Below are 14,205 nucleotides of genomic sequence, written 5' to 3'. Positions count from 1 at the left end.
GTGATCCCTGCTGTCTTCTCCTCTCTGTTCCTCAGTGAAGGAAAGGCCATGGAGTTGTTCCGCAAACTCAGAGAAAAACCCAGAGGTTTGGATGGCATGCATCTGTTCACTTCTTACCTAACACTTGTTCCAGTGTTTTCATGTGAAAATAAACTTCCTTTTATGTTCTTCTTGCTTTCCTTTTCCTTCCCCTGCTCAGACCAGAGGTGTTCAGGGGACAGTCAGGAGGTGGTGCGCCTGGTGGTTCAGGCTGTGCAGTTTTACGAGAGGAAGCTCAGAGACTTCTACACACACCTCAGGTACTCAAACACACAAAACACTATATTTTTATTAAACTCTGGATACAATTCCCAAATCACATAGAACAGGGCTTGTTTCGCAGTCTTCCAAAGACCAAGCACACCTTGTGAAGAATGGTCAATACATGATTTATTATTTTAATAATAGGCCTCTATAATGCACAATTAAGAACTTTGCCAAGTTGTGTGCCCATAATTAAATGAAGTATACCTTTGGTTGGGGTATACTAAATATATATATCTATTTTATATGTGCCAAAATTGTTTTCTTAGCTTCAATTAATCCCAAAACTGACATCCAACCGTATCTTGCTGCCACGCTGGGCCAAAGAGCATTAATTAAAGGCTCTGTACACCCATACATGTGTTTTAGTTTAGCGCCTGATCGCTCACCTGATTGAGGCTGAAGTGGAGTTTTGCCTGGAAATAACTATGGTCACAAAAAAGTAATTGTAATGGTGAAACAGGCCTTTTTCACAACACACATTTTGGCATGTCATAGCAGGAAAAGCACCGGTGTCATCAATAACTAATGATGGCTGCATTAATGTTACTATTTAGACCTTGACACACCAGGGCCCTGCTCTTGTTAATGCTTGTGCACTGTCATGGCTTACTGGGACACTCAAATGGAATGGAACAACCAACAATGTCATTAGCTACACCTGTGCGTTTCCTGCTATGAGAAGTAAAAATATCTGCCTTTTAAAAATGTCCATAGGTACAAAGAAACAAACAGGAGAGTCCAGTATTTGTCTGTTATATACCACAACACACCCTGCAGTCCTGAGAAGAGGTCTAATCAGGCAGAATAATTGAAAACACTCGTGCTGGTGACTTACTAACATTAATAAACAGTAATGTGATGGCTAAATGTAAGGTGACAAATTTTCAACAATTAATAACGAAGTGTAGAAATTCACAAACTGTTATTAATGAAAGATTTCCTTTTAAAATAAGCCATCCAGTCTGCGGTTAAGTCATTAATAAATGGCTTATGGCCTGGATGCTCTACTTCGAGAACATAGAGGTGATTGAATAATCCATGTTCACAACTTGGGAACCCCAAATTCTTTTCTTTTTGTGCCTTTGTATTGGACCACTGTTTTTGTGTGTGTTATGCAGTAAGACAGCAGTGTGCCGTCAGCGTGTGATGGAGCTGCTGCCAAAGGTGGAGGGTGTCGTCCAGAGGATGGCTGAGAGCGAACAAGTCCTGATGAGTCTGCAGGAGAAACGACAGAGGGAGCTGTGGAACCTTCTCAAAGTCGCCTGTGTGAGGATACATGAACTGCTCACAGACACAGTTCGACTCTGCCTGTTAATTGCATATAATTGTATATTATGATATGATTAGCCACGTAAAATAATCAGTACGGATACAAATGTTCACAAGTTTCACTTTGGTTGAATTTACCACTTCTCAAGCACCACTTACATTGTGTTTATAACTGCTGTTTATATCGGCTCTACTTGTAAAAATAGATCAGATGTCAAAATGGAAACACCAAAAGCCCAATCAATAACATAACCATAACAATTAGTTCCATATCTTCCACAATAAGCAGGTGCTGTATTACACAAACAGAATAAAGTGCATCATCTTGTCTTGTGTAGAGTAAAGTTCGCAGCCCAGTGAGCGGGAGTCCTGATGGATTACGAACCCCCTCTTCAGTGCCGCCTCTCCTGACCCCCAGACACAGCTTACAGCAGTTGTGAGTGCACTTACACACACACACACACACACACATTGATTAAGGACTACAGAAAATAAACTTGACTTGACACTTCCAAATATTGGCAAAGTCGTACACAAAGAAGTAACTTTGAGAATATTTTTGAATTCATTAAACTTTTTTGGTTTTTCACACATCCGCTGACTACTTAAGTCAAAGTTGTGGGAGTTTTCTTTGTATACTGATTATCTTCTACAAAGTTTGCTTTCACACACTCCACGCTGCTGTCCATTTTGACAGACATCATCACCAGAACCTTTCGGAAGGCGCAAATACATATCCTGTGTATCCACAGATATAATATAATCACAATTATGAGTATAACATCAGCTTGAATCACTTTGGGTGTGTCTGCAGTGACGAGTCTCTTGTGGAGGAGAGCAGGACGTTTGAGAGTCGACTCCAGAGTTTGCTGCATGACACCATCCAGGAATCAGAGAATAGCATGGAGGTACATACATGTTCACACTCCCCCCCGCACCAAACAACACATTTCTCCCTTCTTCAGCTCTCAGTGTGATGACTCTTAAAAAAACACCACCCTTTGTTTTTGTCCCAGATGTTGAGCGAGTGGACGTGGATGCATGGAGGCCAGAATTTCTCCAGTGACCTCTCTTAAATTCATTCTCATTCTTTGCTTACATGTGGTACTCTACTGCCTCTGTGTGGATGGGATGTCAAACTACATGAGGATGTGGTAGAAGCTGGTTTGTTTAACAATGTGAACAGAGTAATAGCTGCTGGCAAATATTTGCTTAATGAGATTAAGGAGTTGGTAAAACAGGAAATTTAATGCCAACCTGTAGTGCACTGAAGCAAATGATTATGATTAACATCAGAGGAATTTATTTATGTAATTTTAACAAACCATGAAATACGTTTTGGGGTAAAGTTACACTTCATTATGCACAGATCAACCATTCCATTGGTATCATGGATCAAATAAGATGCTCGTGACAAATAAACCATTTAGAAAGTCCCAGTCAGAATATACCCACAGGTACATACATTCCTACAGTGTTACTGCATGTGAAGAGGCTTGTACGAAGCGTCAAGCTGAATCTGTCTTAAAACAGTGACCTTAAAACAGCTGACACACATAAAGAGCAAATTTTATCCTCAAATTTAGAAGTGAGAGAATTCATGAAAATAATTCTTTAAATAATGCTGACAGACATTTCTCTTATTTTTGAAACTAAATGTTTTAGTTACATTTGGGCCTTTATCAGGAAACTACAGATTGTATTTTAAGACTTATGTACATTTATCCCAAGTAAAACAGTGTTTTGGTTATATTCTAAAAATATCTGAACTGTGTGTTATGAACCTAAATGTAAATGTGTATCAGTTGTTATGTGTTTCTCACTGGACCATTATTTTGTATTGCAAATTTTGTTTTAGTAAGACAATCATTGAATGACATGTGTGATGTTTATAACTGTAAAATGACTATTATAACTATATGCTGTGAACACAATAACAGGAACACCTGTTTAATATGGCGCAGTCCAGAATCCCTGCAATAATTACAAAGCTTATAATGTTAAATTCATGTAGAGATTGTGTGAGAGAAGTTGGGTATGTGGTAATGTTTGTGGCCATAGTCAAACGACAAAAACATATCTTGTTACTCTCTTGGCTTGGTTCAATATGGTGATTAAAAACAGATTATTTATGGTCTAAACCTCAAACATTTCCTTGTTTTACTGAAACAATGCAACTGCAAATGTAAGAATAGAGTCAGATTTATGAATTGAACCAAAACTAAATTAACATTTTAATACCGCTAATTCATTTTACATCCACTATATTTCAATCTAGATGTGACTGCTACAGCAATTCGATATTGTACAGCTGCATCGTGATTTTCTTCACACGTTGCTTCAAAGCTGGACCTCCTGTGCCCATGTTAATTCCAACTATTGGAGGTGGTCGTTACTGTATATAGATCACACAGTGATGAGAGATGCTACATATTGGCAGGTGTCTTGTTGACTATTTGTGTGTATACTCTATGCTGTTAAGATTGTAATAATGTCTGAATAACTGAATGTCAGACATTTCTATCATAATTTTCAAAACAAAACTGAATTTTGTATCTTGAGTACAGTATTTTACTGTACTGTAAGTTTCTTTAATTCATTTCCATTTTTCTGGGAATGAGGGCACAGGTTCTCCTCTTCCTTCACCTGTTTTATGTCAACCAAAATAAAAATAAAACACACTCATTAAGATCATAGTGTTTAACATTCTTTATTCCATTAATTCAATAAAATTAGTTTGAGGTCCTAACTGTCAACTAACTCTCCTATACAAAGCACAGCACAGATAAAGTGAAATGTAGTGGTAAAGATTGAACAGGTACAGGACATGAAACGAGACAAGACAAAGAGTTGACACAGAGTTCCAAATTGCCATCGGCCCTTTTACCAAACAGGACCTGAAAAATAGACATTTAGGCAACTGAAGGTCCACAGTTTATAACTGTGTTACTGAGGTCAAATGGTGGAATCAAAATCAGTCCACTCAGTCTGAGAAGGATCAGCCGCTCTTTGTCTTTTCTGCTTAATTCTCCCCAGCTTTTATTGCATCTATTTACAGTCACTGTACTTGTCAATGTGACACCGAAAAGTCAAAAACTTCCCTCTAGCCTTGAAAGCATGCAACAAAACCACAATATACCAAAACAAGAACTCTCTAATAATCTTATTAATGTCTAAAACCCAGAGTATATCTGAACAAAAATGATCTGACCACACAGTCAAAATAAAAAGGTGCTTCAAATCAATTTCTGAAAGAAAACAGATATGTCTGAGACATAAATACTTTATTAAAAGTGCACTTTGTCTGATCAAACTGGTCATAAGTAGCACATTATTTGGAGAACATGGGTGTTGCATGAATTGCCTTGTTCTTTTGTTGTATTCTGATAATATATGCTCAAATGTTGGTTGAGGGACCTGTAAATAATGTAAAATGTAAAAATAACCAACATAAAATAATGCTTGATTCCTTTAACAGTACTAGAGGTCTTGGAGGCTGCATGGGGTTTCAGGGTTAAGGCAAAGAATGTGTGTATCTGTGTGCTTATGTGTGTAGGACTTAGAGGGAAAATGTGTTTACGTGGACCTTTGCAGTGTTTCCACATTTGGGCTCTTTATTCTTCTCCTGTGTTGCTTTCCTCTCTTTTTGTCTGTCCTCCCGCTGAATTTTTTTTACGCCTCCAGCTCGAAACCCATGCCGACTTTGTGTCCACCGCTGTTCACGTTCTTCCCGTCAATCAGACCTGAGAGGGTGAGCTTCACTCCTGCAGGGAAGAGTGTCAGATTATGTATCAAGTAACCATGCCTGTGTTCTTTGGATTGTTGTTAGACAATAAAAAAAGACAATCAGCTAACCTGGCCTGAGGGTTTGTGTGTATCCAACTCCAACGAGGCAGGCGTTGTCAACTTTGGTCTGTGAGGAGAAACAAAACATCAAGGACAGTTGAGATAATCATGGACACAGCATTAGGAGTGTAGATAGATGAGAACTGGGATGCAGTTATATAATTTATATCATATATATCAACCTCAAGTCAACAACTGCAGATAAGTTCGATGATAGCTTGAAACCTAAGTTTCGGTGTGGATCTAGGGTTGGCAATGTCGGCCTGTTGGTCCGTCAGTCCACCACTTTGGTCCAGACTGAAATATCTCAACAAATATTGGATAGATGGCCATGAAATTTAGTACAGACATTAATGGTCCCCAAAGGACGAATCCTACTTTGGCGATCCTCTGACTTTCCATTTACTGGTATTATCAGGTCACATTTCACTTTGTCAGATACTTCAGTTTGTCACCAAATACCTGCAAAACTAATGACATTCCCATCAGCCTCCGCTGTACTTTGTGTTTAGTGCTAATTAGCAAATGTGATTTATTTTTTTTTTTAATCATTTTAGATGTGTCCATGATGTTTTGAAGTCAGTTCTTACAGACAGGGAGGCATCCTTATCCAGCTGGTATTTGGCTCCAATTCCAAAGCGTGTGTTGTTGCTGCCAGCTGTCCAGGCCAGGTGGATCGCTGTCTCCAAGTTGCTGTTCACCTTTTGGTAAATGGAGCCACCAAACTCTGTGCCGTCGTTACTGAAATACAAAAGCAAAACACAGATAAAAACGGTGGAGATTAGCAGCAGTGGATATTAGCCTGAACTTTGCGTTTCATCCTGGGGAAATGCTTCCTCTCTCATTGCTGCCCTCGTCCAATGTATCACTTCCATTTCCTGCCTCTCTTTACTGTGATGCAGTGACTCACACGTTGGTGTGAAGCTGGAAGTCACCGGCCTTGTATCCAAGGGCAAAGTTGTTTTGGGTCAGTTTAGATTTGGCAGTGTCAAAAGCCAACTGGTAGCCAGCCAGCCAGCCCTCGAAGCCCAGTACAGCAGCTGCGTGGACGGTGGGACCTGCCATGTCGAAGTCCAGGTCGCAGCCCACATTGACAAAATCACGCTTGTAGCCAGTCTTCAGTTTGGCACTCTTCTTGCTACAGAAGGAATAACAATTCAGTAATTAGCAGTACTGCATTATTAATATGTTTATAATATACTTCTGTGTTGATTGACTAATTTATTCACTTTGTGGTCAATTTATTGAAGACATTGAAAACTACTTAACATGAACAGGATTGCTCTTACCCGGTGTTGGGCACAAACGACGTGTCCAAACTGAGCTTCAGGCCCTTAGCCAGCTATGGACAGACAACCAGACAAGAGACACAGACCATGAGCTAAAATTCTATCTGAAAGTAAATATATTGATGTTTTGAACATTTTAAATAGGCTAGTAAAGTAAAATCCTGTCATATATTCTTTAAGTACTTAAAATGACTAATATCTTGTTTGTTTGACTCCACCTGGTCCTCCATGGTGATTTCTGTGGTGAGAGTATTGTCTGTGTTCCATTTCTGGTTGAAGTTGAGGCCCAGTTCATTCAGTTTGTACTTGGTCTCCAGGTGGCCTCCTGACTTCCCTGTGTCGGTGTTGTTGGAGCCAGAGGTGGCAAACTCCTGCAGGACAAAGAGGGATGGAGTGATGAGGGGGGAGATGGAGATGGAAAATGAGGTGGGAAGGCACATTTTTACATTAGAGCACAACCACAGAAACTAGAAGGAGAAAGCATACAGGGAGAAAAAATAAGAAAAAACAAAGACGAGGGAAATAAGCATAGCTTCTCTGCTTTTTCCTCTGCCACACAATCCCTCTCAGGTTTGTATGGCTGGTTATTTAAAGGAAGAACTACACCTTTTAAGATGGAGAAATGAGTTGGAAAGGAAAATTTAGGCAGGACTGTGAGGGAGAGGTAGGTTGTGAGTGTATTTGAGGATCAGTGGTTGCGGCCGCAGCAGCTGGGATAATGAAGAAACACTTGGTAGAAAGCCTGGATACATCGTCTGCACACAAACACATAACTGGTATCACTGGCTTACCCTGCGGTGCACCTGTGTTTAATCATTACATATGCACACGCACTCACTCTTACCATCTGACAGGAACATCCAAAGAAGAAAGCAGAAAAAAGAGAAAAGAGAGAAAGTTAGGGAGAACCACTCAGAGTTTACATGCAGCAATTTATCCGCTCACTGCGAAAATAAAAAGCAGCGCAACAGAAAGCGGAAACTTGTGAGTTTAGACGCAGAGGGAATAGATTTTTTTTCAATGAGGTTTGAGTTTTGTGGCATGTGGGAAACTCTGTATGCAAGTGCTCATTATGGTTTTACCATAGCAACAGGTTTATTGTGACACTGACACTCAGCATGTCTGGGGCAAACTAAACACATTTTTCCCCATCATGATAGGGCATGTTGCTTGAGGGAGAAGAGTAAGGTGTAAACTTGTCAGACAGACAGTGTTACTGCTAGGTTAGACAGAGTACATGTCAGGCAGCAAACACAAGGCCATTAGTCAGCCATTTGATCTACATCACAGAGCACTGAGAGATAACAGAGACAGAGACAACAGTAGCACTTACAACACCACTCCTGGACTTGGTCTTAACGTCCAGCTTGAGAACACCATAGCCTGTGAAGAAATTCAATTAGGGAAATTCAAAAGAACAGAAAGGGTGGGAAAACAACTTACATCCTTGTACTGCACAGCATGGCTCTAAAACAGCTGCAGCAAAAATAAACAGCCTACATTTAAAGTGACAGAGCAAGCAAAATGTTCTCTAATATCAGTCCTGCTTCAGCACAGCTTCACCCAAAACTGTTTAAACAAAATAGCAACATCATAGCAATCATATATGTATATGTTAAGAGAATTTGTTGAATTACCATAGCCCTTGTTGAAGATGTCTTTGGCAGATTTCCCCAAGTCTGAGTATGCAGGAGGTACGGTCATTGTGCCTGAGGAAACAGACATGCACATTAAGATTTTACAATTTCTTCACAATAATAAAATCACAATACTTCACTGCATCAGTCTGTCTAAATGCATAATTAATGGAATACTCCAGCAATTGAGTAATGCACAGATTTTTAAAAACCAATGGTCAAAATCGATGCAGCAGAGGAGATTTTTAGTCCCTAGCATGGGTTACACTGCAAAAATGATGGATCCTACATTTCCCATGATGCAACTCTATAGCATACCTTTAAGGTATTATAGCTATTTGTATGGTTTTGCTCCCAGCCAATGGCCACAAGCGTTCTTCAATTTAATGCGACGTGTGATTGGCCCACTACCGCAGCTACAGCTAGCAGCGAGCAACTACAGCTAGCAGCTACAGCTAGCAGCTACAGCTAGCAGCTACATACAGCGGGCTGCCGCCGGGCTGCCCGTCCACACACACTGAGAACCTTTTTGCCTCATTCTCCAGCAGTTCTCAAACAGTTAACTTATAGTCCTTCAGAATTAACATTTCCCATTACTCAACACTCTGATAAACAAGGCTGGTCTGTTGTGCTGGCTCTCTACACTTATCTCTTGCATTAAAGTTTAATTAAAGAACACTTTCAAAATGTATGTGTGTAATAATTATTTGGATGGGGAGGAGTGGTGGCATTTTACGCAAATGAATGCTTCCATTCACATGATGATCTTTTGGTATCGGTATCACTTTAAGGGTACTGGTTTTCGAAATTTTTTTAAACAATACCCAGCCCTAGTAAACACTCGCATCTTTTATACTCCTCCAGTTTGTAACACATTTTCTGTTAAAAATATGAAGTCTCAAGCCCAAAATGAGACAACCCTGCCACAAAAGATATTATTATAGATATTATACAAGTGTTATCACAGACTGAGTAGTATTCACCATGAGGACTAAATTGATCTCATGTAAAATCAGTGGAGTGCCCCTTTAAATCAAAATGCTAGAACAAATACAAGCTGAATACCTCTTGCGAACACATGGAGCTCTGCACATTTGTGGAAGCTGAGCAATGCAACCCAGAGAGCACTTCTGAGGGCACAAACACATGTAAAAAGCTGTTTTTCCTCACACACAAAGAATTGCAGACAGCGTTTTCTACCAAATATTTACTTGCAAACAAACAGTATATATCAGTATACATATTTGTCTCAGATGGGAGGCCTTCGCCATCTGGAGGGGGCCTGTCTGGGTGCAGGTGATATACAGCTTCTCTCCTCCACCTCCATCTTCCATGTGACCCCTATGAATTGCCTGGCAGCAGTCCATTAGCAAGCAGCAGAGGTTGTTAAACTAATGGGACTGATTCTCTAGAAGGAAGGGACTAGAAATGTACAGGAGCAAATCATTTAAAAGATTACAAAGCCATCTACCAGAGAAATGTTGCTGCAAGACTCACTACTGTATTTCGACATTAATAACATCCCCATTATGATATAATATGTATGATGTGTAAAGAAATACTATGCAAGCCAATGCAGTAGAGCTAACCTAAGCAGAAGCAGGTTTGGTTAGTCAGCAACTACCATCCCTGCACACAACTGCACTGCACCGGGCTTCAGACAGTCATCACGGTCCCCTGGGTCAGTGTGTGTGCACACTCTTTGTGTGTGTGAAGAAGACATTTTTGACAAGGTGACTTTGCTGGAGCACTCAGAATATCCTGCATTCACTTATAACCTAAAGCTGGTTTAATGTTTTACTACTGACTCGCCTTCCTTTCAGTGCTTTTGTCCTGCTGCTCCCTCCACCATTAATCTCACCAATCATATATTTTCTGCAAAGGATGGAGACATGACTTTGCTTAGGGTAATGCAACCTCTATAAGCTAATGAATCAGTGATTGAGCCAGTGCAGAAAATCAAAATGTTGTCATTGCAATCAAATACAGTGGAACTGACGATGGGTAAAGATGAAAATTCCACAGATATCCAAGTCTGGCCTCACATGACTCATGTCACTGCAGCCAAAGCTCAATCCGGGGACCCTGATGACGTGTCATCTGTCTCTTTCTACACACACACCCCCCACTCACCATGTCCATTGGGTGCGTGGTGCTGACATGTCACACAGTGGCCTTTGTTTTCTGCCTGCTTGCCTTTTCCTGTCTTGTCCTGCTGCACCACACTGACCATTCCTTGCTCTGCCATGTCTCTTCAGAGGTGGGAAGCGCAAGGAGAGACAATAGAAAACTTTGGCAAGTAGTCCTGTACTGTTTTGACAGCAACGGTGCACAATATGTGGGTTTGTCTGCAGCTGCAGTGAATATTAGCATGTTTCTTTAGCATTCAGTCAGAGCTGGTGTCCTTTCTATGCAGAGAACTGGCCAACTATTGCATCACATTGTACAGTATGTGCATAGTCCAACATAGGCCTGTGTACAGCCCTTGTATGGCACTGAGAGATGGTATTTTTACCAGACAAAGAATACTGATTAGCTGCATCAAGGGTACAAAGTGATGATCTAGTGAAATATAGAAGCCTCTGTGCTGCCTTATATAAGAGCACAGAAAACACAGCACATCATACAGGTAAGTGTCTGTCCACATGATGATGTGTAACTTGATGTAACAATGTCATTCACCTCTCGCATGTCACCTATTGGCAAGATGAGCAGAGTCCTACATCCACAGTAATCTGTCTCCAAATGTGCCTTTTCCACATTCAGAGGTGATGTGGTGCTTCAAGCCCCTGAAAACCTGGTTTCAAATCTTAAGGATTTCTTTATAACATTAAATATTCATGACTAAATAAGCAGCAGTCAGAGTTGAAGTTTGAAAACATCCTTAGCTCTTATTTACTAAACCTGCAATAACTGATTTTTTATTTTTTTTTGGTCACTTGGGGGGCAGTGAAAACAAGTTGTGAACACAACGTTGACATAATGATCACCTTTTAAGTTGATATGGTGAACGTGTTAGCAAACGGTTGCTTATTTACACATCCAGCAGATACGGAGAAACATCATTTATTCATTTGGAGTCGTGGTTCTGTCCACCTGGCGAATGTAAGTCCAATATTCACATGCTTTTAGCTCTGTTTTGTTCTCTACCAACTCCTGAGGGGAATATCTGTATATCTCTTTAAGATCTCCATCTTTTATCATACACAAACACCTGACAATAAATCACAGTATGCATCAAAAAGTCCTGTCTTGTCTGCTGTCTCAGTGTTGCTCTTCATTTCTCAAACGCTAAGCAACTGTGTGCCAGCTGACCTGCATTTCGCTGACCACGTGCAATTCCTGGACTGTCTTTGTCATTTCACCCGACAGACACTCCTTCTCGACTGTACCCCCTCACCTCCTCCACCACTATCAGTCCATTTTTGACCCTGTCCCTCCTAGCCTTCATCCCTCAGTCTCAACACTCTAAATTTAGCTCAGGTGAACCTAACACTACAACACATGTGACTAGGGTTTCAACATATGTCCTCCTCCAGGTTCAGCCTATTAAAACCCCTATGAATATGCATGTATGTGTCTGTATTGTACCTCCACACCGTATTTATATACAAACACACTCCTGCCACTCATTTTACCACTTTCATGAGCTGCAACCAGGTGACAGCCTTGACTGAGCTCAAAGGTCAAAATGGCACCCATAAACAACAGAGGTATGAGAAAGGAAAACAGCAACCGCACAAACAACAAGATGGTGGCAAACAGACAATGAATATCTTTAAAAGAGTAAAAAGTCTGCATTTTCCCAATGACCTATTTTTTTCCACGTTAGTCTAACATGGATAACACTGTTTTAAGTGCTCGTAGGAATTTAGTCTTAGCACATTATGACAAAAGCAGTTCATTGTCGGGGGTCATGAAGATCACACATAAAACTTTGTGACATATTTTCACCTCATATCAGAGACGTGCTCCTAAAAATCAGGTACAGCTGTTATATATACACAGCACAATCTGTGTAAATTGCCAATTTATTTGGTTCCAATTATTTTCACTTGACTGATTAGAGAGCTGTTTGTCCTCTCACAGAGCACCAGTGTGTTACATCAACTCATTGATTCATATAAACAGAAGGCTACTCTGACTAGGTCTGCAACTACCTGCAATTATCATTGTTGAGAAATCTATTGAATATTATTCTTTAAATACTCAATTCCTCTGTCTATGAAATGTGAAAAATAACAGCAAACGGATGTATCAATTAATGTATCAAGCATAAGTGTTCAATTTGTGTTGATATAAATTGGCGAAAACCCACCAACTTCTTGTATTTGTAAAGGTGAAACCAGTGTATTGGATGTCTAATCAATCATGGAAATTGGTATTGGTTACTCATATGTCTTACTATTTAAATGACTAATAATATTAGCGATCATTTTGACATTTATTCAATAGTTGAATTTAGCAGTTTAATATGAAAAGCACTGACGCAACCCCTTGCTAATGAACAGAAACTAAACAAGAAAATTATAAAATCTTGTAAACAGGCAGTTACCCAACACTGACCGAACCTTCAGATAAGGTGAAACCAAGGCAAGTGTGTGTGGCATATAACGGGAGGAATGTGAGGGTGTGAGATAAGGTCAAGTGCAGTCAAGTTACACTAAGACAATTTATAGCTTGAATGTAAGGTAGTGATGTATTTGCTCCATAGTATGATCTGTTCAGCATGCAAGTCACTTCCAGTGGGGTTTCAAGATGTACAATGACAAGAAGTTACTGCTGTGTGTAAGCACCAGTTAGCTAGTGGACTTGGGTCATCTAATGAGTTTAATGAGCTTTTTTCAGCTCTGAAACAGTCTGGCACTTAATCAACAGCCCTAATTTCAGGACTTTGGATAGCTACCTTCTTCAAAAGCCTACCAATATAAAAAAAACAACAGTTAAAATAATAAAGGTTTCACTTTCACTTATTCTTCCAAGCTGACCATGATGTTAAAGTTGCCTGATACTTAGTGTGGTGTTGTGGGTCATTACCACTGTGTCTAATAACACAGAGCAGACTATGTAATTACATAGGAAGGAGCGTGCGTAAAAAAGGTAATGCTTCTTGTCATGTAGCTGTTCATGGCCCTTGTGCTTTTTGACAAACAACCTGATAAGACGTTTGAACAAGATTTATGGCATCACGTCGCCCTGTCCCATAAGTGGACGAGTGTTTTTATTTGCCAGATGCGTGCCCCTCTTGTTTCCATTGTTCGTGCGTCTGTAAGACGTCTGTTGTCTGCTGGGGGGTTACCAACACTGCAACAGATAACTTTTTCAAACACAATTTTATTTTTTCAGCTTTTAATGGCTTACATTCTGGATGTTGCACCACAATGGTAAAAAATATGCTACTTCATAACCTTTACATTTACAATGTCGCCATCACATTTCGCATTTTGGTCAGTAAAATTGCCTTTGTGCGGGGATTAATTTTCAGGCAGTTTACAGTTGTGAATTTTAGCAAACTAATGGGAAATACAGGCCTGGACTCGCATTAAACCCCTGGCATACGCGCTGCTGCGCTCCCACCCCTTTATGTGTGACTCATAGCTCACTGACAGTCAAACCACACTTGACAACAGCTAAATAAAGCTAAATGCAGAGAAACCAACCTAAGTAACTGAATAAAAAATAAGAATTTGCTAAATTCAGTTATTTCTTACCTTTATTTATGGAGCGGAGCGTGCAGAATTTCACAACGCTGTTCGCTGCAGCGGACCACAGTAAAGGAGAAAGCAGGGACAACCGGACTGGGCAGGCGCAAGTCAGACCTCCGGCAGTGGGCGGGGCCGTTGTGCAGTGACATTGAA

The 14,205-nt window shown here is 40.2% G+C and overlaps 2 protein-coding genes across 5 annotated transcripts in view; one reads left to right on the top strand and one right to left on the bottom strand.

Moving 5' to 3' along the window:
- ikbkb (inhibitor of nuclear factor kappa B kinase subunit beta) overlaps nucleotides 1–5,159 on the top strand; it is a 21,064-nt gene extending 15,905 nt beyond the window's left edge. The window contains exons 17-22 of the mRNA XM_044195074.1: nucleotides 36–85; nucleotides 200–299; nucleotides 1,425–1,572; nucleotides 1,914–2,011; nucleotides 2,390–2,483; nucleotides 2,592–5,159. Coding sequence (XP_044051009.1) covers nucleotides 36–85; nucleotides 200–299; nucleotides 1,425–1,572; nucleotides 1,914–2,011; nucleotides 2,390–2,483; nucleotides 2,592–2,651 — 550 coding nt within the window. The 3' untranslated portion in view covers nucleotides 2,652–5,159. The remainder of the gene's footprint in view (nucleotides 1–35; nucleotides 86–199; nucleotides 300–1,424; nucleotides 1,573–1,913; nucleotides 2,012–2,389; nucleotides 2,484–2,591) is intronic.
- vdac3 (voltage-dependent anion channel 3) lies at nucleotides 4,270–14,205 on the bottom strand. Of its 4 annotated transcripts, XM_044195078.1 has the most exons (11): nucleotides 14,059–14,192; nucleotides 10,481–10,599; nucleotides 8,348–8,419; nucleotides 8,044–8,093; nucleotides 7,555–7,557; nucleotides 6,929–7,081; nucleotides 6,711–6,763; nucleotides 6,332–6,559; nucleotides 6,012–6,162; nucleotides 5,431–5,488; nucleotides 4,270–5,339 (listed from the first exon to the last, which is right to left on the bottom strand). In XM_044195078.1, the coding sequence occupies exons 2-11, from the start codon at nucleotides 10,593–10,595 to the stop codon at nucleotides 5,248–5,250; spliced, it is 975 nt and encodes a 324-aa protein (XP_044051013.1). In that variant the 5' UTR covers nucleotides 10,596–10,599; nucleotides 14,059–14,192; the 3' UTR covers nucleotides 4,270–5,247. The 4 variants fall into 4 exon arrangements, with proteins under 4 accessions (XP_044051013.1, XP_044051015.1, XP_044051014.1 ...); XM_044195080.1 differs by lacking the exon at nucleotides 10,481–10,599 and having other exon boundaries at nucleotides 14,059–14,205; XM_044195079.1 differs by lacking the exon at nucleotides 7,555–7,557.

This window comes from Siniperca chuatsi, linkage group LG5, assembly GCF_020085105.1.
Source record: "Siniperca chuatsi isolate FFG_IHB_CAS linkage group LG5, ASM2008510v1, whole genome shotgun sequence".
Classification (NCBI taxonomy): Eukaryota; Metazoa; Chordata; class Actinopteri; order Centrarchiformes; family Sinipercidae; genus Siniperca; species Siniperca chuatsi.
The sequence above is the reverse complement of the archived record's forward strand: the minus strand, read 5'-3'. Positions and strand labels throughout refer to the sequence as shown.